Source organism: Syzygium oleosum, unplaced genomic scaffold (genome assembly GCF_021117445.2).
Source record: "Syzygium oleosum isolate NSW1041296 unplaced genomic scaffold, Sole_v2.1 Sole_v2.31, whole genome shotgun sequence".
Lineage (NCBI taxonomy): Eukaryota > Viridiplantae > Streptophyta > Magnoliopsida > Myrtales > Myrtaceae > Syzygium > Syzygium oleosum.
The window spans coordinates 2,846,648-2,868,720 of NW_026607515.1; the positions used below are offsets into that span (position 1 = coordinate 2,846,648).

The 22,073-nt window shown below is 41.1% G+C and overlaps 1 protein-coding gene and 2 pseudogenes across 2 annotated transcripts; all 3 read left to right on the plus strand.

The window, feature by feature from the left end:
* Window positions 1-422: 422 nt before the first annotated feature.
* LOC115683214 (putative glycerol-3-phosphate transporter 1) lies at window positions 423-3,784 on the plus strand. Of its 2 annotated transcripts, none has more exons than XM_030607669.2 (3): window positions 423-847; window positions 1,467-2,565; window positions 2,761-3,784. In XM_030607669.2, the coding sequence occupies exons 2-3, from the start codon at window positions 1,557-1,559 to the stop codon at window positions 3,318-3,320; spliced, it is 1,569 nt and encodes a 522-aa protein (XP_030463529.1). In that variant the 5' UTR covers window positions 423-847; window positions 1,467-1,556; the 3' UTR covers window positions 3,321-3,784. The 2 variants fall into 2 exon arrangements, with proteins under 2 accessions (XP_030463529.1, XP_030463531.1); XM_030607671.2 differs by having other exon boundaries at window positions 423-660.
* Window positions 3,785-5,397: 1,613 nt separating this feature from the next.
* Window positions 5,398-8,203, plus strand: LOC115683215 (putative glycerol-3-phosphate transporter 1; annotated as a pseudogene).
* A 1,814-nt stretch (window positions 8,204-10,017) lies between these two features.
* LOC115667949 (putative glycerol-3-phosphate transporter 1) lies at window positions 10,018-21,318 on the plus strand (annotated as a pseudogene).
* The last annotated feature ends 755 nt before the right edge of the window (window positions 21,319-22,073 follow it).

Here is a 22,073-nt window from a genome sequence, read left to right on the forward strand (position 1 = left end):
TTATGATTAGTGCTGTACCAATCTTGTTAAACTGCTGATAGGGTGAGACCAATTATATAGGGGGAAATAGAGCGAACGTGCGGAGAACTCTAAGGAACAATCAAGTCTGTGCACTACCGTCTTCGATCGGACCAAAGAGGGACGAATTAAGAAGAAAAACCCAAAGATGTTGACAAGGTGTGTCCTCACGACCTCGAGTTTGATCTGGCGATTTGATCGGTCGATCTTTTCTATTTTTTCATTTAGTTGGGACACGTGTCATTTTGGCTTTCCTAAACCATGCTCGCGGGAGAGAGAGAGAGGGGGAGGGAGCGAGAGAGAGAGAGGGGAAAGGGCAGAGTTGGTATTTCACCTCCGTAGAAATATTTCTCTCTTGGCTTGGGTTGGGGGGGTGACAATTTTCTCTATTTTATAGTCACCATTCCGTCCTACACTCTGACAAACTCTCTCTGACCTTGCTTCCATCGCAACTAAAAAGCGGAGAGCTTTCTTCTTCGGAACGCCTTTCCTCTTCCTCCTCCTCCTCTGCTTCTTCTTGTTCTTCTTCTTCTTCGTTACGCCACTGAGGAGGAAAAGACGGGGGGAAAACAGAGGAGGAAGACCAGAACAGAGGTTCAAGAGGAGGGAGGCAAGAAAAGAAAACATTGTTCGAGCAAAGAGGTACTGATTTGCTCTCTCCGGACAGGCCCGTCCTCTTGACTTTTGTGTCCCTCCCTTGACTTTTGTGTACCCCCTTGAGTAATGTTATGGATTTCTTGGTGGGGAGTGGTTATCACTGAGATCTGGATCAGAGCCGTCGGTGGTTCTTTTCGAGCTCAGACATCGGTCGAAAGGAGTTGCTTTGCTTGTGCGTTCTTTGATTCTTGGAAACTCTTATTCAGCGTGATCGTTTTTCTATTTGCATTTTCAGTTTCTGGGTGCTCAAATATCTGTTTGCAGTGAGCTGGTGTTTAAAATGGTCAAAGGTGTATATCAGATTTCTTGGTTCTTATTTTTCTGAATTCTGGTATTCGTATGTGGGCTCGCCCTGAATTTTACTGCAACCACCATTAGATGATGTTTGACATCGGAGTTCCAAAGAACAAAAGTTCAGAGCTCTATGTAAGCAAAGCAATGGATCATCTTGAGTCTCCTCCATTGTAATAAATAACTTCTTGTTGTTCTGCTTTTTGGACTTGTCCTCCGTGATAAATGTGAATAAGAAATCAGCAAGTACTTGGAAACGGTATTTACAGCTATTCAAGAAGGTCGAGCCAGAAACTTTGTTTCCCGGAAGCGCATTCAATTATTTAAACGCAGGAATCGGCTTTGCTCGTGTAACTGTTGCGCTTTATGACCTTACAGCGTGCAATTAACTGATGAACAATGCTGGATTTTGTTGTCGTGGCATTCGTCGAGCATTAATTAGCTTAATCTTGTTGCATATTTTCGTTTGCTTTATAATGGGACGTTCTCTTTCTTTTCAGCTTCAGGTGGGAGGCTATCGAAGTTAGCATACTGGTTCGGGTTCCTATTGAGCGTCTGTGTCCAGTAACGGAGCAATCCTTAGCTCCTACATGAGTCCATTGTCAGAGACTTCAATGACAGATGGTTACAGCAAGCCGCTAGGAATTCGGTTCGTCGAGTACATAAAGAGAAGCCCTGTTTCCTTCAGAGCGCACCAAAGTATTGTCTTGATAGTCACATTCCTTGCGTACACATGCTATCATGCTAATCGGAAAACCACGAGCGTCGTTAAGAGCACTCTCGATCCCGCGTCATCTGAAGTAGGCTTGAAGTTTCATCCGTGGAGGACGGGCTATTTCCTTAGTCCACATGAAGGCAGAAATTATTCCGGACTACTGGGTAGTGATAGTGGTTGGGCCCCGTTCAATGGATCAGACGGATCGGAATTGCTCGCTGACCTCGATGTGGCTTTCCTGTCCATGTATGCTGCGGGAATGTACTGCTCTGGCCAGTTGGGTGATAGAACGAATTTGAGGATTTTCCTAACGGTGGGGATGATTGGAACTGGTCTGTTTACTTCACTCTTTGGTGTTGGTTATTGGGCAAACATACATAATTTCTACTACTTTCTCGTTATGCAAATGGTTGCTGGTTTGTTCCAATCAACCGGGTGGCCTTCAGTTGTGGCCGTAGTCGGTAACTGGTTTGGCAAGAGTAAGAGAGGGCTTATCATGGGTATATGGAATGCTCACACTTCTGTTGGCAATATTGTGGGTTCTTTGATTGCTTCTGCTATGTTGAGCTATGGATGGGGTTGGTCCTTTGTTGTTCCCGGTCTCATAATTGCATTTATGGGTTTAGTGGTCTTCTTATTTCTACCCGTCAGTCCTGAATCTGTTGGAGCTGATAAGGACGATAACCTGAACTCACCCAAGAAAAATGGAGAGGAAGTGAGAGAACCTTTGTTAAGCTCAGATTCGGAGAACAAGGAGCAAGCAGTGGGGTTCATTGAAGCGTGGAAGATTCCGGGGGTGGCGCCTTTTGCTTTTTGCCTCTTCTTTGTCAAATTGGTTGCGTACACATTCCTATATTGGCTGCCTTACTACATAAGCCACACAGGTACTTCTGATTGTATGGATTCAATCCGCTTGCAAAGCACTTTTAAGAGTAATTTCGTCATGGATTGTGCTTTCTGAAATATGTTTAGTCTAAAATGCATCATAAGACCATCAAAAGCTTTTTTTTTTCACATACTTATTTACCATCCAAGAACTGTGTTATGCTGTTATTCACATACTTATTGTCATTTTGCAGCTATAGATGGAAAGTACTTGTCCAGCGAAGCAGCAGGAGACTTGTCTACACTGTTTGATGTTGGAGGAGTTGTTGGGGGGATCCTGGCGGGTCACATATCCGATCGCCTAGACGCTAGGGCCATAACAGCAGCGAGCTTCACGTACTGCGCTATTCCGGCACTTTATCTTTACAGAAGCTATGGATCCGTTTCCTTGTCTGTAAACATCGCACTCATGTTCATCACCGGCATTTTTGTTAATGGGCCTTATGCTCTAATAACGACGGCCGTCTCCGCGGACTTGGGGACACACAGTTCACTGAAAGGGAATTCGCGAGCACTTGCCACAGTGACGGCAATCATAGATGGAACGGGCTCCATCGGGGCTGCCATCGGGCCGTTGTTAACGGGTTACATCTCTACAGTGAGCTGGGGCGCAGTTTTCATTATGCTCATGGTGGCTGCATTAATTGCAGGGCTGCTTCTCACCAGGCTCATTGTTGCTGAGGTGGCTGAAAAGATTGAGGAGTCGAGGGCGCGAAGGGGTTCCGCATCAAGGTCTCCCGCGGTCGAAGTGTAATTGCAAAAGGAGTTCAATATGTGCATCGTTACTTACAATTCTTGGGGTTCGATTGTTCAGGCGCATTGCAAGCAGTTATCGATACCTCTGTTTATGAAGTGATTTGAGGGGAGGGCATCCGTGGTTTTCGCGAGCGGGAAAAGGAAGGAGTATGAACGTGGAAAGACAGGAACTTTGAAAAGAACGGACTCGCGGGGGGGCTGGCGGTTGTTCTGGTTATTTGTATGTTCTTTTTCTTGTACATTTCTGGTGGATCATGTTCCCTGTGGGCTGTGATTGTGCCCATTTGGGAGGTGGATTACTTGAAAGGAAAGATCATTGCTGATTTTCTTCGTAAAGAGTTTGTAAAGCCGACATGGAAAACAGAGTCCCGCCTATTAAGGAAACGATTTGGTTTAAATAGTATAAATGTTGTCGGACTCTCAATTGGACATTGCGCATTATATAGACATGATTTTATTAAATCCTTTTGAGTACTTGGGGCATTTTGGGCTTTATGTCTCAAAAAACTTGTCTGTTTAATCTTGAAGACTTTCCAATGCAAAAGACCAAATCCCTTTGGCTTTTGGAGTTTGCCACAACAAAGGTAGTCCCGGGGAGATGTCCAACAGGTGCAGCTTCTTTTCAGGACAATTCTCAAAGCAGAAAGAGGTCTCCCCCATCGTCCTGTGGGTACCGGCTTCAACTGCTTGGCTGAAGAATGAATGAAATTTTGTATTGTCAAACATGATGCAGAAGGGGAAAAAATTGCAAAAAGCTGAAGGTCTTTTACCATCTTTTTAGTGAGATCACGAGAAATATTTGTGAAAATAGAATCTCGTGCGAGGAACTTTCGGTTTTAAGCAATGATATGGTAGCTGGTGACTACCGAGAAGTGATCTTCTTTTTGACAATCCGACGTTGGTGACTCGTGAGCATGTTACACGTGATACTTGGTCAGTCAACTGGCGTTCGTAGCAATAGTTGCCTAACCGACTCATCATTCATCCTCCAACGCTCGTGTATATGGGCATAGTCTATTGTGAACAAACCAAAGAAACATATCTAAGGCCATGAACATAGTCTATTGTGAGGGGTCTTTACATAATGTTGTTATTAATGAAGCTAGCTAACTGCATATCCTATAATAGAAGGTCTATAAACAGTAGTAGTATTCCCATCGAAAATAGGAATAGGAAACGAAGATGAGGCAGTGTTGGCCATGGATTTGGTGTCGGAAAATTTGGATTAGTGATTTTAGTAGAGGATGGTTAGGACGAACGCCCAATACCAATCGAACGAGGCTCTCATACCACTGTTAGATTGCGGAAGCTAAATGTTGGACGTGTGTGCATGGGGATCACATGTGAGGAAGGGACAGGCTCGGCACTTCGAGGAAGGGAGATAGCAAAAATAATGACAATGGGACAGTAAGGTAAAAAGGGAGCAAGATGGAAAACTATATTGGATATCTTATTACGAGTTGAGGAACTTTGGGTGTGTCTTCCGCTTGTACTTCGTGAACAGTAACCACTACAGCCTATTTATAGGCCTTCTTCGACCGACATTCCTTGTCTAATATCTCTGAACATTGCATGCTGTCCATGCATTGTCCACTAATTCTACCTCTCATGGTGTTTATCTGCCACTCATTCTAGTTCGTACGACACATGCTAGAATTGTGTGGACTGATCTACAAAGTTCAGGAAATGGGTCAACATTCAACAGCTTTCTTCTTCGTTTCGCCGCTGAGAAGGAAAGAGAGAAGGAAAAACGGGGGGAAACAGAGAAGAAAGACCAAAACAGAGGTTTATGAGGAGGAAGACAAGAAAAGATGACATTGTTCGAGCAAAGGGGTATTAATTAATTGCTCCTCTGGACGATGCCTCCTCTTAACTTCTGTGTACCCGTTGACTTTTTCAGCTTCTCCACCGTAATGTCATATTCTGTCGATGAATTTTTCGGTTATTTCCTGAGTGATGATGGTGTGGATTTCTTGATGGAGAGTGCTTAATCACTAAGAGCTGGATTAGAGCCATGTGTGGATTTTCTGGAGGTCAAACATCAGTCAAAAGGAGTTGCTTTGCTCGTACGCTCTTTGATTTTTGAATGCTTTTATTCAGCATGATCGTTTTTCTCTTTGCATTTTCAGTTTTTGGGTACTCGTTCTTTCTGTTTGTGAGTGAGCTGGTGTTTTCGAATGAATAAAGAAAAGTGAGCTGGTGTTTCAAAGTCAATCGTGTCCGTCAGATTTCTTGGTTTTTATTTGTCTGAATTCTGATGTTCATTCTTAAGAACGAAAGTTCAGAGTTCTGTGGATGCAATGGATAATCTAGGATCTCCTCCATTGATGATTAACTTGTTGCAGTTCTGTTTTTTGGACTTGTCCTCCAAGATAGACGTTAATAAAAAGCTCATCAAGTACTTGGAAACAGTATGTACAGCTACTGAATGAAGATCGAAACTGTCCGGCATTTTTTTAGAATCTCAAGCCAGAAACTTTGTTTCCAAGAAGCATATTCAGTTATTCAGTTGTAGTAATGGGCTTTGCTCGTGTAGTTGTTGCGCTTTATGACCTTATAGCGTGCAATTAACCAATCAACTATGCAGGATTTTTGCTGTCGCATTCAATCTTGTTGCATCAGTTTCACTGTTTTCAGTTGGTTTATAATGGGACGTTCTCTTTCTGTTCAGCTTCCCTGGGAGGCCATCGAAGTTACATACTGGTTCTGTTCTGATAGAGCATCGGTATCCAGTAACAGAGCAATCCTTTTTTCCTACATGAATTCATTGTCAGAGACTTCAGCAACAGATAGTTACAGCAAGCCGCTAGGTATTCAATTCGTTGAGTACATAAAGAGAAGCCCCCTTTCCTTCGGAACGCACCAAAGTATTGTCTTGATAGTCACATTCCTTTGCCTATACATGCTATCTTGCTAATAGGAAAACCACGGTCGTTGTTAAGAGCACTCTGGATCCTGCGTCATCGGAGGTAGGCTTCAAGTTTCAGCCATGGAGGAGAGGCTATTTCCTTAGCCCTCCTGAAGTCACAAATGTTTCCAGACTACTGGGTAGCGATAGTGGTTGGGCTCCATTTAATGGATCAGACGGCACGGAATTGCTCGGTGACCTCGACATGGCTTTCCTCTCCGTGTATGCTGTGGGAATGTACTGCTCTGGCCAGTTGCGTGATAGAACGAATTTGAGGATTTTCCTAACGGTACGGATGATTGGAACTGGTTTGTTTACTTCACTCTTTGGTGTTGGTTACTGGGCAAACATACATAATTTCTACTATTTTCTCCTTGTGCAAACGGTTGCTGGTTTGTTCCAATCAACCGGGTGGCCTCCGGTTGTCTCTGTAGTTGGTAACTGGTGTGGCAAGAGTTAGAGAGGGCTTATCATGGGTATATGGAATGCTCACACATCTGTTGGTAGTATTATGGGTTCTTTGGTTGCTTCTGCTATGTTGAGCTATGGATGGGGTTCGTCCTTTGTTGTGCCCTTTCTCATAATTGCATTTATGGGTTTAATGGTCTTCTTATTTCTACCCGTCAGTCCTGAATCTGTTTGGAGCTGATAAAGACGATGACCTGAACCCTCCCAAGGAAAATGGAGAGGAAGTGAGAGAAACATTGTTAAGCTCTGATCCGGAGAATAAGGAGCAAGCTGCGGGGTTCATGGAAGCGTGGAAGATTCCGGGGGTGGCGCCTTTTGCTTTTTGACTCGTCTTCGCCAAATTGGTTGCGTACACATTCCTATATTGGCTGCCTTTCTACATCAGCCGGACAGGTAAATTCCGATTGTGATGATTTAATATGCTTGCGGGGCAACTTTTAAGAGTGATTTCGTCATGGATTGTGCTTTATGGAATTTGTTTAGTCTAAAATGCATCATAATACCATTAAAAGCTCTTTGTTTCGCCTTTTTATATAACTCTGTTCATTTACCATCGAAGAACTGTGTTATGCTGTTTTTCAAGTGCTTATTGTCATTTTGCAGCTATAGATGGAAAGTACTTGTCCAGTGAAACAGCAGGAGACTTGTCTACACTGTCTGATGATGGAGGAGTCATTGGGGGGATCCTGGCCGGTTACATATCCGACCGCCTAGACGCTAGGGCCATAACGGCAGCGAGCTTCGTGTACTGCGCTATTCCGGCACTGTTTCTTTACAGAAGCTATGGATCCGTTTCCTTGTCAGTAAACATCACACTCATGTTCATCACCGGCATTTTTGTAAATGGGCCTTTTGCTCTAATAACGACGGCCATCTCCGCGGACTTGGGGACACACAGTTCTCTAAGAGGGAATTCGCGAGCACTTGTCACAGTGACGGCAATCATAAATGGAACAGGCTCCATCGGGGCTGCCATCGGGCCGTTGTTAACGGGTTACATCTCTACAACGAGCTGGGGCGCAGTTTTCACGATGCTCATGGGGCTGCTTCTCACCCGGCTCATTGTTGCCGAGGTGGCTGAAAAGATTGAGGAGTCGAGGGCACGAAGGAGTTCCGCGTCAAGGCCTCTCGCAGTCGAAGTGTAATTGTGAAAGGAGTTCGATATGTGTATCATTCCGCACGATTCTTTGGGTTCGATTGTTCCAGCGCATTGCAAATAGTTATCGATACCTCTGTTTATGAATTGATTTGAGGGGAGGGCATCCTCGGTTTTCGCAAGCAGGCAAAGGAAGGAGTATGAACGCGGAAAGACAGGAACTTTGTAAAGAACGGACTCGCGGGGAGGGCCGGCCGTTGTTCTGCTTCTTTGTATGTTCTTTTTCTTGTACATTTCTGGTGAATATCATGTGGATTACTTAAAGGAAAGATCATTGCTGATTTTTTCCCTTTGTAAAGTGGACATGGGAAAAAGAGTCCCGCCTATTAAGGAAACTATTTGGTTTAAATATATGAGCATATTTGTATATGTTGTCGGATTCTCAACCATGTGGATTACTTGGGGCATTTTCAGCTTTTTGTCTCAAAAAACTTGCCTGTTTAATCTTGAAACTTTCCAATGCAAAAGACCAAATCCTTTTGACTTTTGGAGTTGGCAACAACAAAGGTAGTCCTGTGGAGATGACCAACAGGTGCAACTTCTTTTCAGGACCATTCTCAAAGCAGAAAGGTCTCCATCATCTTGTGGGCACCGGCTTCGACTGCTTGGTTGAAGAATGAATGAAATTTTGTACTTTCAAACATGACGCAGAAGGGGAAAAACTACAAAAAGTTGAGGATCTTTCACCTTCTTTCTGTTGAGATCAAGAGAAATGTACGTGAAAACAGGATCTTCGTGTGATGAACTTTTCGGTTTTAAGCAATGAATATGGCAGCTGGTAACTACCGAGAAGCGATCTTCTTTTTGACAATATGACGTTGGTGACTTGTGAGCATGTTACACGTGATGATCGTTCAGTCAACTGGCGTTCGTAGCAACAGTTGCATTCATCTGCCAAACGCTGGTGTATATGAGCATAGTGTATTGTGAACAAACCAAAGAAACATGTCTAAGGCCATAAACATAGTCTATTGTGTGGGGCAAAACCGGGCAACAATTCACCAAGAACCAACCCAATCCAGGATCAACATTTTCCCCAAAACTAAATCGACCAAAATCAATTTAATCTCAGCAATAACTAGCAATATTCCAAAAAATACAATTTCGCAATATGTAAATATAATGCCGAAATGATAAGAAAACAAAGATAACAATAACAACAAGATTTTACAACGTGGAAAAACCACACAGATGACCCAAAAACTTCCGCTAATCACAAAAAATAGTAGGATACACAAATTGTTTTTCTTTAGTCACACACTAGAGGCTCAACATTAACAATACAACAATATTTCCATCATTACGAAGGTAGATTAACATAAATGAAATAAGAAACCCTAACCGCAATTGAAGAATTCGGATAAGGTTCTCAACGAACTAAACCGATCCACTTGTATCCCTTGCTCTCAATATACTGAAAATTTGAGCCAATGCTGACAACTTTTAGCCGTGAAATTGTTGCCGGAAGCCGTTGCCCTCTTTTTTCTTCTTCTACGTGTGCTCTCTTCGGTGAGCGCTCTCTCTATCTCTTCTTGGGCACACAGCGAAGCAACGGCTTTCTTTTCTTTTTGACTTTTCTCTTCTTTTTTTTTCTTTTTAATGTTAGATGGGCCCTACAGAGGCGGATCAAGCCAACATATTGTCCGGGGTCTTTACATAATGTCGTCATTAATGAAGCTAGCTAACCGCATTTCCTTATAAAAAGAAGGTCTATAAACAATCGTAGTTATTCCCATCGAAAATAGGAATAGCAAATGACGATGAAGGCAGCATTGTCGATGAAATTTGGTGCCGGAAAATGCGAATGGGTGATTTTAGTAGAGGGTGGTAAGGACAAGCGCCCAATACCAACCGAGCGAGGCTCTCATACCACTGTTAGATCGCGGAAACTAAATGTTCGACGTGTGTGTACGGGGATTAACATGTGAGGATGGACCAGGCTTGGCACTTTAACGAAGGTAGAATGCAAAAATAATGACAATGGGATACCAAAGGAAAAAAAAGGGAGCAAGATGGATAACTTTACTGAATATCTTATCTTATCTCAGGTAGAGGAGCTTTGTGGGTGTCATCTGCTTGTACTTCGTGAACAGTCACCACTACAGCCTATCTATGAGCCTTCGTTATCATCAGATATCTCTGTATTGCATGCTGGCCATTCTCTGGCCACCAAATCTATATCCTACCAATCAATCCAAACACCTTAATCTTCATCTACCTCTCCTAGTGTTTTTCCGCCACTCGTTCTAGTTCGGACAGCACGTGCTATAATTGCACGGGCTGATTTAGAATGTTCCGTAAATGGATCGATATTTGACAGCTCTCTAGTTCGTTTCCCCGCTTAGAAGGGAAAGCAGAGGAGGAAAAACGGGGGGAGAAACGGAGGTTTTAAGAGGAGGAAGACAAGAATAAATAACAGTGTTCGAGCAAAGAGGTATTGACTGCTGCTCCTCTGGACAATGCCTCTTCTTAAATTTTGTGTTCTCCACAGTAATGTCAAATTCTGTCGCTGAATTTTTCGGTTATATCTTGATCTTGAGTGATGGTGTGGATTTCTTGATGAGTACGATTTTCTTTCGATTAAAAAAAAAATCTGTCGAAAGGAATTTGCTTTGCTCGTAAGGCTCTTTGATTTTTGTATACTTTTATTCAGCATGATCGTTTTTCTTTCTGTTAAAAGTTCAGAGTTCTGTGTAAGCCATGGATCATCTAGGATCATCTCCATTGATAATTAACTTGTTGCTGTTCTGTTTTTTTGGGACTTGTTATCTAAGATAGACGTGAATGAAAAGTCAGGGACACCACAAGTGTTGTAATTTTTGTGCGGCTCACTTGAGGGCCGTGACTTTTTTTTCGATCACTTGAACGTCATTTTTCATGTACAACGTTCACTTGAGTGCCGTAATTATTTTTCCGATCACTTGAGCATCATATAACTTTTCAATTGATCACTTTTTTTTGGTCGATTTCAATCGATCACTTAAGTGCCGTGACTTTTTAAAAAAACTTAGTATAAATGTGCTATGCCACGTCGGATTTTGAACACCTTAGTGAACGTTTTTAAAAAGTTATGGTACTCAAGTGATTGGTTGAAAGTTATAGCACTTTAGTAAACATTTTTTAGAAGTTATGACATTTAATTGATCGGAAAAATAATTATGGCACTTATAGTACTTGTGGTATTCTTATTCCAAAACTCAACAAGTACTTGGAAACAGTACGTACAGCTATTGAATGAAGATCAAAACATTCCGGCATTTGTGAAGATTTCAATCCAGAAACTTTGTTTCCAAGAAGCATATTTTAAGTTTTTTTTGTCGGAATCCAAGAAGCATATTCAATTATTCAATTGTAGTAATGGGCTTTGCTCTTTGTAGCCATCGTGCTTTATGACCTTATAGCGTGCAATTAACCAATAAATTATGTAGGATTTTTGTTGTCGTGGCATCCGTGGAGCATTTGATCTTGTGGCATCAGTTATTCTATTTTCGATTAAAAAGCACATCACAATGCTATAACTTTTGTAAAACGCCTATTTGAGAGTCATAATTTTTTATCGCTCACTTGATTGCCATAATTTTTTCTCCTATCACTCGAGTGATTACTTAAGTATCATAATTTTTTTATAACATTCACCACAACTGCTATCTTGAGTGAACATTTTTAAAATAGTTATGGCAATTAATAATCAATTGAAAGTTGCAACACTCGAGTGAACCATTTTTTATAAGTTATCGCATTCAAATGGTTGAAAAAAAAAAGTTATGACACTCAAGTGTGCGTGGTACCAAAGTTATGGCACTTAGGTGTCCTTATCGCCACTGTTGTTTATAATGGAACGTTATCTTTCTGTTCAGCTTCCTCAGGAGGCCATCAAAGTTACATAGCAATCCTATTTCCTACATGGGTTCAGTGTCTTCAGCAGCAGATGGTTACAGCAAGCCGCTAGGCATTCGGCTCGTTGAATGCATTAAGAGAAGCCCCGTTTCCTTCAGAACGCACCAAAGTATCGTCTTGATAGTCACATTCCTTGCCTATGCATGCTATAATGTTAATAGGAAAACCACGAGCATTGCTAAGAGCACTCTTGATCCCGCGTCATCCGAGGTAGGCTCGAAGTTTCAGCCATGGAGGAGAGGCTATTTCGTTAGTCCTCCTGAAGGCAGAAATATTTCCGGACTGCTAGGCTTGGCCATATAGGCCAACAACGAATGAATAGATTAGCCAAAGAAGGCTTAATGGGCAATATTGAAAAAGTCGATTTGCACACTTGTGAACACTGTCTAGCTGGGAAAACAACAAGGAAACCATTTGGAAAATCAGTTTGTGTAATTATTCATAGTGAACTTTCGAATCTAGTGAACTTTCGAATCTAAAGCCTATGTGAAATTATTCATTAATATAATCAGTTTGTGTAAAATTGATTCATAAATGAGTGGCATTAATAATTCGTGCGTATATGTCTGAAATGTTCAGATACCATGGCTTCAGCATCAAAGAATATAGTTGCTGAACTGAACAAAGGAGAGAAGCTCAATGGTGATAATTATGAAATTTGGCATATGAAAATCCAATATGTGCTGGAAGAGCAAGAGGCTCTTGAAGCTCTTAACCTGGTTATGGTAGAGCCTGAAGACGGAAACATTGCACAACATAAGAGAGATAAGGATGCATTTGCTGTATGGAAAAGGAAGAACTCCCTTGCTCGCATCACGTTACTGAGTAGCATGGAAAATGATGTCATGCGAGAGTTTAGGCTTTTTGAAAATGCTAAGGAGATGTGGGAAGCATTGGCAGCAAGGTTTGGTCATACATCTGTAACCAAGCTTAGACAACTCACTATAAAATTTGACTCATATAAGAAGCCACATGGTCAGTCCATGAAACAACATTTAAGGAATCTGTTTCCTTTATTGGTATCAGAGCAAGAGTTCTTGTTTCCTGATCGTTTAATATGCTTATTACTCGGATTGATGGCCGGAATTCGTGAAACAGCGCCGACGAACGCTCGGGTACGAAAACCGACACCGACCGTACTGTTCGGGATCGTTTTTCGAAATTCCGTGCGATAAATTTTATTTTTGAAGGCATAGGGTCGTAGTGCTCGTCGATACGAGCAAAATGACGGGTGGCACTCCGCCGGGGGGAGCCGCACGCGCCCACACGCGCCGCCGCAAGTGGCGGTCTTGCCGGCACGTGCGTGGCGGTTCCTCTAGCGCGCGTGCACCGCACGCGCCATGAGGGCGTGTGCGGTGTGGCTGACGTCACGCTGATGTCAGCCATGCGGTTGCCCAACCGGGTTTTCTCAGACCCGACCCGACCCGGATCCGACTTGACCCGATAGTCCACCCGACCCGTAGACTTGACCCGTTGACCATTGACCGGCGTTGACCGGCGAAAAAAAAAAAAAGGGTCAGAAGGGGTAGAATGTGTTTCTTGAAATGTTGTACCTTGGATTATGAGTAATCCTTTCATTTTTTCTGCATTTGTTGCAGGAATAATGGTACGAAGATATCGAACCCCTATTATCCCTAGAACGGCGGCTCAAAGAAGAAGCTTGAGAAACTAAGAATCAAGTGGCTCTTTCTTGGTGGGATCTTGATGATGACATGATGACACACATCATCAAGGTCAACCAAATGATACAAAATATCATTTGGAACGGTTTTGTAATGCCAGGGTATGTGATGGTCGGAGCACTCAAATGCACCATTCCTGATGAGTTGGGAAGAATGATTGATAGGGTTTGGAACGCCTTAGAAGGTCCGAGCTATAAGATGATTGTGGAGCAATTCATGATAGAGTACATACGGGTCGGGGCAAGGAGGACGTCAACCCTTACATTGAATCGGTCTCGGCGCAATACGTTGCCCGAATTTAGGGGTTTTCCGGGTGCCTCCATTTGGATACCAAAGAAAATAGAATTTTCTGAGGATTTTCATGAGTCATTTCCGGTTTATAGTAAGAAGATCACCACCTGATTGTGTTTATCTATTTTTTGTAAGCTCTTATGGATATGTTCACTATAGGTTGGTGTTAAATATCTTGGGTGGATGGTTCTTTTTATGTTGGTGTTTATGTTTATTTCCTATGATGGATTTGTTCCTCATGTAAATAGTTCTAAAATGAATAGATGTTGACGGATATTTTCTGTTATGAATAGTTTATGGTGCTATTATATCATAATATCTGTCTTATTAATATTATCTGGTTGAGTGGGAGTTCTGAAAGTTTTAGTAACTTTAAAGAACGTAAATTTACCTTAATGATTACATTAACGGTAATTTCACATTAGGTTTTTGATGATGATTGGGAACATAGTGAACTTTCGAATCTAAAGCCTATGTGAAATTATTCATTAATATAATCAGTTTGTGTAAAATTGATGCATAAATGAGTGGCATTAATAATTCGTGCGTATATGTCTGAAATGTTCAGATACCATGGCTTCAGCATCAAAGAATATAGTTGCTGAACTGAACAAAGGAGAGAAGCTCAATGGTGATAATTATGAAATTTGGCATATGAAAATTCAATATGTGCTGGAAGAGCAAGAGGCTCTTGAAGCTCTTAACCTGGTTATGGTAGAGCCTGAAGACGGAAACACTGCACAACATAAGAGAGATAAGGATGCATTTGCTGTATAGAAAAGGATGAACTCCCTTGCTCGCATCACGTTGCTGAGTAGCATGGAAAATGATGTCATGCGAGAGTTTAGGCGTTTTGAAAATGCTAAGGAGATGTGGGAAGCATTGGCAGCAAGGTTTGGTCATACATCTGTAACCAAGCTTAGACAGCTCACTATAAGATTTGACTCATATAAGAAGCCACATGGTCAGTCCACGAAACAACATTTAAGGAAAATGTCAAACATGATTAATGAGCTGAAGGATGCTGGCCATGTTCTGACTGATGAGCAGCAAGTGCAAGCAGTGATTCGTTCTTTGCCTCAAAGTTGGGAGCATATGAAGTTGCACCTAACACACAATGAGAACATCAAAACCTTTGAAGATGCAGTGCGCCACTTAGAGCTAGAGGAGGACCGCCTCCTGGCGGATAAGCCGGTAATTGACATTTACTATGCAGGTTCTAGCTCACAAGGGCCTTCGAGCTCTAAGCGCAAGCATCCTGATTCGTTCAGAAGGTGGAGAGGTAAGAGAGCGAGTTCTTCGGGGAAGAAACCAAGAGATGAACAATACCAAAGAGGAAAGCGTCCTCATGAGAAAAAGATGTCAAGAGTGAAGTGCTACAACTATAGCAAGAAAGGCCACTTTGCTCGCGATTGTCATGAGCCAAAGAAGGTTAACTCATCTTGTATTATTGAGAACTTTGTTTATGTATCAAGTTCTATATTTCTAACTGAATCAAATCTTTTGTGGACTGTAGATTCGGGAGCAACAGACCATGTAGCGAAGGATAGAGAAGCCTTCGTAGAATTCCAACGAGTTCCAATGGAAACTAAATGGATTTATGTAGGGAACAACTCCAGAGCTGAGGTTAAAGGAATTGGCACCTGCCAGTTAATTATGCGTGGTGGACGCATTTTGTTCCTACATGATGTATTATATGCTCCGGAAATTCGTCGGAACTTAGTGTCTGTTTTAGTGTTGATTCGACTTGGTTTTAATTTGAACTTCCATAACAATGGTGTAGACTTGTATTTAGGTACGAGTTATTATGGTTGTGGTTATTTTCTAGATGATTTTATTGTACTGGATGTTGATTCTGTAAATATCAATGTTTGTTATTCCCATTTCACGTCTTCTACTTCGTGTGATAATGATGTGAACGTATGGCATGCTAGGCTTGGCCATATAGGCCAACAACGAATGAATAGATTAGCCAAAGAAGGCTTAATGGGCAATATTGAAAAAGTCGATTTGCCCACTTGTGAACACTGCCTAGCTGGGAAAACAACAAGGAAACCATTTGGAAAAGGAACAAGAGCTGAATTTCCTTTGCAGTTAATCCATTCTGACATTTGTGGTCCAATGAATGTGAGGGCTAGACATGGGGCTGTTTATTTTATCACATTTATTGATGATTATACTCGATTCGGATATGTCTATTTGATTTCTCATAAATCTGAAGCTTTTAGTTGCTTCAAGATATTTATGAACTTGGTGGAAAATCAATTAGATAAGAAAATAAAAGCATTGAGATCCGATCGAGGTCGAGAATATCTATCTGATGAGTTCAAAAATTTGTGTGATGAAAAGGGAATAGAAAGACAGTTGTCTATTCCCTATACTCCTCAACAAAATGGTGTTGCGGAAAGGAGAAATAGAACCCTACTAGAAATGGTTAGGTCCATGATGGCGCAGGCTAACTTACCAATCACCTTTTGGGGTGACGCTTTATTAACTGTTGCCTACATACTTAACCGTGTGCCTTCTAAATCAGTTATTTCCACTCCGTATGAGTTATGGACAAGTAGAAAACCCATTTTGAGTTTTCTGAAACCTTGGGGTCGTGCCGCTTATACACATGAATCTTCTCATAAGTATGGGAAATTAGGTCCTAGAGGTAAGAAGAGTATCTTCATAAGGTATTCGGAAACCTCAAAAGGATATGTATTTATAGGTGAGCAAGAAAGTGGGAGTATAACTGAATTTGAATCACGAGATGTCACATTCTTAGAAAATGAGTTTCCTAAGAAGGGCGAAATAGGTGAGAACTACTCACTATTTGAAACCTTGGATCCTGATAGTGAAATCGATAAAGTTCGTCCAAGTGGAAGCAATGTGAGAAGTGAGGAATTGAATTCGACTCAATCTCAATTGCAACCTTTTGATGAGACGATTCCGTCATTATCTAATCCAAGTGGGAGCATAATGGAGAATGATATACCACGTGTACAATCTCCCATACGGCGAACAAGTCGCAAAAGTATTCCCCGACGACGTTTTGACATTGAAGGGGAAACTTTCATGATCGCTCCACAAGATGAAGACGAGCCGACGAATGTAAATGAGGCTCTAAATTGCCCTAACAAAGAAAAATGGATGATTGCAATGAAAGAAGAAATGGAGTCAATGAAGTCAAACCATGTTTGGGAACTGGTTGATCTTCCAGAAGGACGCAAAGCTATTGGGAATAAATGGGTTCTCAAAATAAAACGCAAATCCGATGGCTCAATAGAAAGATATAAGGCTCGCCTAGTGGCGAAAAGGTATAATCAACAGGAAGGAATTGATTATGAAGAAACTTTCTCTCCTGTAGTGAGATTTACCTCAATTCGCCTTATTCTGGCAATAGTGACAAGCATGGATCTTGAATTACATCAAATGGATGTAAAGACTGCTTTTTTAAATGGAGAATTAGAAGAAGAAATTTACATGAAGCAGCCAGTTGGCTTCGTTGTGAAAGGCCAAGAACAAAAAGTATGTCGACTTCTAAGATCGATATATGGCCTTAAGCAGTCTTCGAGACAATGGTATATACGTTTTCATAATGCCATAGTGGCGTTTGATTTTACAATGATTGATGAAGATCATTGCGTGTATATCAAAAGATCCAAAGATCAATTTGTGATTTTATCATTATATGTTGATGATATACTGATTGCCGGAAGCAATATGGAGTTGGTTAATACTATTAAGAGTTGGTTATCGTCTAATTTTGAGATGAAAGATATGGGTGAGGCTGTATATATTCTTGGAGTTAAGATTTCAAGAGATCGTTCCAAGAGATTATTGTCTCTTTCGCAAGAGACTTATATAAATAAAGTTCTTGAACGATTTTGTATGCAAGACTGTAAACCCATGGATACTCCTATTGCAAAAGGTGAAGGATTGAGCCATAGGTTGTGTCCTAAGACTCCACAAGAGAAGGAACAAATGAAACGTGTTAACAATCTAAGGATTGTTCTCTCTCTCGAGGCTGCGATAAGTGCATTTAATCTGTGGCAAAGAGGTATGTTCGTTTACGTGATATACTTCGAACGATCAGTGATTCAAGTATAGAATGGGCACGTTTTTCTGCAATTTTTGTATTATGTTTAGGAATCTGTTTCCTTCATTGGTATCAAAGCAAGGTTCTGCGACTTGAAGGCTAATCAGATGCTGATTGGGGAGGAGATTTAGATGAAAGGAAATCTACCTCTGGTTTTGTTTACTTACTGAATAATGGCGCCATATCTTGGAGCAGTAAGAAACAAACATGTATAGCATTGTCCACGATGGAAGCTGAGTTCGTGGCGTTGTCAGGAGCAGTACAAGAAGGTGTTTGGCTTAAGAGATTTTTGGATCATTTAGGTATTGCTAAGAATGCTGAAAACTCATTGTTAGTCAATAGTGATAGTCAAGCAGCGATAGCATACACCAAGGATCCGAAATATCATGGCAAGACCAAACATATAGATACCAAGTATAACTTTGTCAAGGGTATGGTTGCACGAAAAGATGTGAACTTGCAGTACATATCTACGCATAGAATGATAGCAGATCTTATGACGAAGCCAATTCCAAGAGATGTTTTCTATAGTCATGTAAAATCTCTGGGACTGCGTAGAAAGTGATGTACTGAATATTGTATTTTTCCCTGAGTGTTCACATTTAATGAAGTTGCTCTCTCATTATTAATGCCTATGAATTTATTTAATATTTATGCATCTTAATGCTTAGTGCATTATATCGAGAAAGTATGTCTGACAGATGAGATTAGCCCACTTACACGGGTAATCGCCTCTATTTACTGTGCGATAAATAGAGATGAGACAATTTTTAGGCTTATTATCTAGGTGATAATCGAGAGCTCAAGCTTAAAATAAAAATGTTGCCTTAGCTAAGTGCCAAGATGAGGACATAACATTTACTATGTCCGAAAGTAAAATAACCCACATATTTTACTTTATCTGTCTTTGATGCCAGATGTGAGTTCTAATGGATTCTTTAGAGGAGTAGATACGTGAACTCAAGTTTAGACATTAGGTATGTCTGAACTATCATCTGTACGGTATTGAATGTAAAGACATACGCTCCACGGGAAAGGAGTTAATACCGTAATACATATTTCATACTACGTATGCATAAGACGACCGATAAGAGTGGAAAAAGTTTTTGATCTCAACTTTATGCCGTGTGAGACTCTTGAGAATATGAGTTCCTCATTTAGTGCCCTCATGACTCTAACTTATTCTCAAAGTTTCTATTCAGTGTTCGCTATCTTAGGATGTTGCCAATGGTCATGAATGATTCGATCTAATGGGGCATTTCTAGAAAAGCGAGCTGGACTGAAATAGAGAGATTGAAGGAAAGAGGAATATCAATTTATTATGATGTCACATTCTATGTTTGTATTCACAGGTCGACCAATTATGATTTTAAGTAAATCATAGTTGTGAATACAATATACGGGATACTAAAAGAGATCAAAGGGGATATAAATATGACTGATTGATCTAGGGGACTACATACTATATCTACTCGGAAAACGTTGTACCCAATTTTGAGCTGCTATGTATTCCTAACATATGCATCGCAACGAGCTCTCGAAGTATGCTGGTCGCACGGATTATTTGCTAGTATGAATATTGCAAAGAAGAGAGAGTTAATGTTTAGCCCACCATGTGCGAGTGGGAGATGATGGATTTTCTTTGTGAAGATGGGCCGCCCATGATGGGCAGTTATTGTCTAGAAACAAAAGTGAGAACACACGTAAGAGTGTGTGTGGGTTGCATTTTCATCATCAGAAAACTTATTCTCACTAAAGGACAAAGAAGAAGGAACTTTGTTCAACAATCTAAGGATTGTTCTCTCTCTCGAGGCTGCGATAAGTGCATTTAATCTGTGGCAAAGAGGTATGTTCGTTTACGTGATATACTTCGAACGATCAGTGATTCAAGTATAGAATGGGCACGTTTTTCCGCAATTTTTGTATTATGTTTAGGAATCTGTTTCCTTCACGGACCACTGGGTAGCGACGGTGGTTGGGCCCCATTTGATGGATCAGACGGCACGGAATTGCTCAGCGACCTCGACGTGGCTTTCCTCTCCGTGTATGCCGTGGGAACGTACTGCTCTGGCCATTTGGGTGATAGAACGAATCTGAGGATTTTCCTAATGGTGGGGATGATTGGAACTGGTCTGTTTACTTCACTCTTTGGTGTTGGTTACTGGGCAAACATACATAATTTCTACTACTTTCTCGTTATGCAAATGGTTGCTGGTTTGTTCCAATCAACCGGGTGGTCTCCGGTTGTTGCCGTAGTTGTTAACTGGTTCGGCAAGAGTAAGAGAGGGCTCATCATGGGTATATGGAATGCTCACACATCTGTTGGTAGTATAATGGGCTCTTTGGTTGCTTCTGCTATGTTGAGCTATGGATGGGGTTGGTCCTTTGTTGTGCCCGGTCTCATAATTGCATTCACGGGCTTAGCGGTCTTCTTATTTCTGCCCGTCAGTCCTGAATCTGTTGGAGCTGATAGAAACGAAGACCTGAACGCGCCCAAGAAAAATGGAGAGGAAGTAAGAGAACCTTTGTTAAGCTCTGATCCGGAGAATAAGGAGAAAGCTGCTGTGGGGTTCATAGAAGCGTGGAAGATTCCGGGGTGGCGTTTTTCGCTTTTTGCCTCTTCTTTGCCAAATTGGTTGCGTACACATTCCTATATTGGCTGCCTTACTACATCAGCGACACCGGTAATATTCCGATTGTGATGGTTTAATCTGCTTGCGGGGCAACTTTCAAGAGTGATTTCGTCATGGATTGTGCTTTATGGAATTCGTTTAGTGTAAAATGCATCATAATACCATCAAAAGCTCTCTTTTTCACATCCTTGTTTACTATCCAAGAACTGTGTTATGCTGTTTTTCACGTGCCTATCGTCATTTCGCAGCTATAGATGGAGAGTACTTGTCCAGCGAAACAGCAGGAGACTTGTCTACACTGTTTGATGTCGGAGGAGTCATCGGGGGGATCCTGGCCGGTTACATATCCGACCGCCTAGACGCTAGGGCCATAACAGCAGCGAGCTTCATGTACTTAGCCATTCCGGCGCTCTTTCTATACGGATGCTATGGACATGTTTCCTTACCCGTAAACATCACACTCATGTTCATCGCTGGCATGTTTGTGAACGGGCCTAATGCTCTAATAACGACGGCTGTCTCGGCGGACTTGGGGACACACAGTACTCTGAAAGGGAACTCGCGAGCACTCACCACGGTGACGGCAATCATAAATGGAACGGGCTCCATTGGGGCTGCGCTCGGGCCGTTGTTAACAGGCTAAATCTCTACAGAGAGCTGGGGCGCAGTTTTCGCGACTCTCATGGCGGCTTCTTTGATAGGAGGGCTGCTTCTCACTAAGCTCATTGTTGCTGAGGTGGCTGCAAAGATCCAGGAGTCAAGGCTGTAGGATACGATTTGCCGGTTTTATTTGTTACCAAATTTGGATTGACTGGAATATTTTGTGCTTATCTTTGTGCTTTGATGCCTATTTCATGCTTGGTGATTATCTTATCAATGATTGGTTTCCTTTATTTAAAAAAAACAAAAAAATTAGATAAGATTTCTAGAATAGGTTTTCAATTTAGATATTATATTATTCTAGATAGTTGATTTTTAGTAATTTTTAATTATGAGTCTAATAAAAAATACAAAAAAACATCATCTTTGAATAGAAAGATTGAACGTTTAAATAATGGTAATTTTTAATTACGAATTTTAAAAATACCAAATAAATCATATGCATGCCATATAGCTTGCAAGTTAGGTTCATTTAAGTAAAATTGCATGACATATAGTTTAGTTTTCATTTTAAGATAAAAGAAAACCTAAAAAATATTTGTTTGTTTAGTGATGTTTGATTTTCAATTCTTTTCTTGCAATTTATTGTTTTCCTTGAGCGTTACATTAATGGTTGCGCACTCACCTTACATATTAGTGGCTAGGTTAAAATTAATCCAAGTTGACTGCAAAATATTTTTTTGAATATAAAAGAGAAATGTATCGAAAGAGTGTTAGAGTAATCTAAGATAATCAAGTCTCCGAATCCATAATCTCTAATTCGTAAAAGTAAAGTAAATATCCAAACACTTTACTTGGGTTTCTAACGGTGCGTTATGAAACATTTCTATTCCAGGGAATAATTTTATTTAGAAATAGTTTTTCTATTTATATCCCCTAACAAGTTTTTGAGCAGAAGATTGTGTTTGGTAACTGTACAAAATTTCTATTCTAGAAATAGAAAAAGAATAAAAAAGCGTTTAGTACGATCCT

Coding starts and splice junctions, on each gene's coding strand:
- LOC115683214 (XM_030607669.2), top strand. CDS start 1,557: ATGAGTCCATTGTCAGAGACTTCAATGACAGATGGTTACAGCAAGCCG. Junction 2,566..2,760: donor TTACTACATAAGCCACACAG/GTACTTCTGATT, acceptor GTCATTTTGCAG/CTATAGATGGAAAGTACTTG.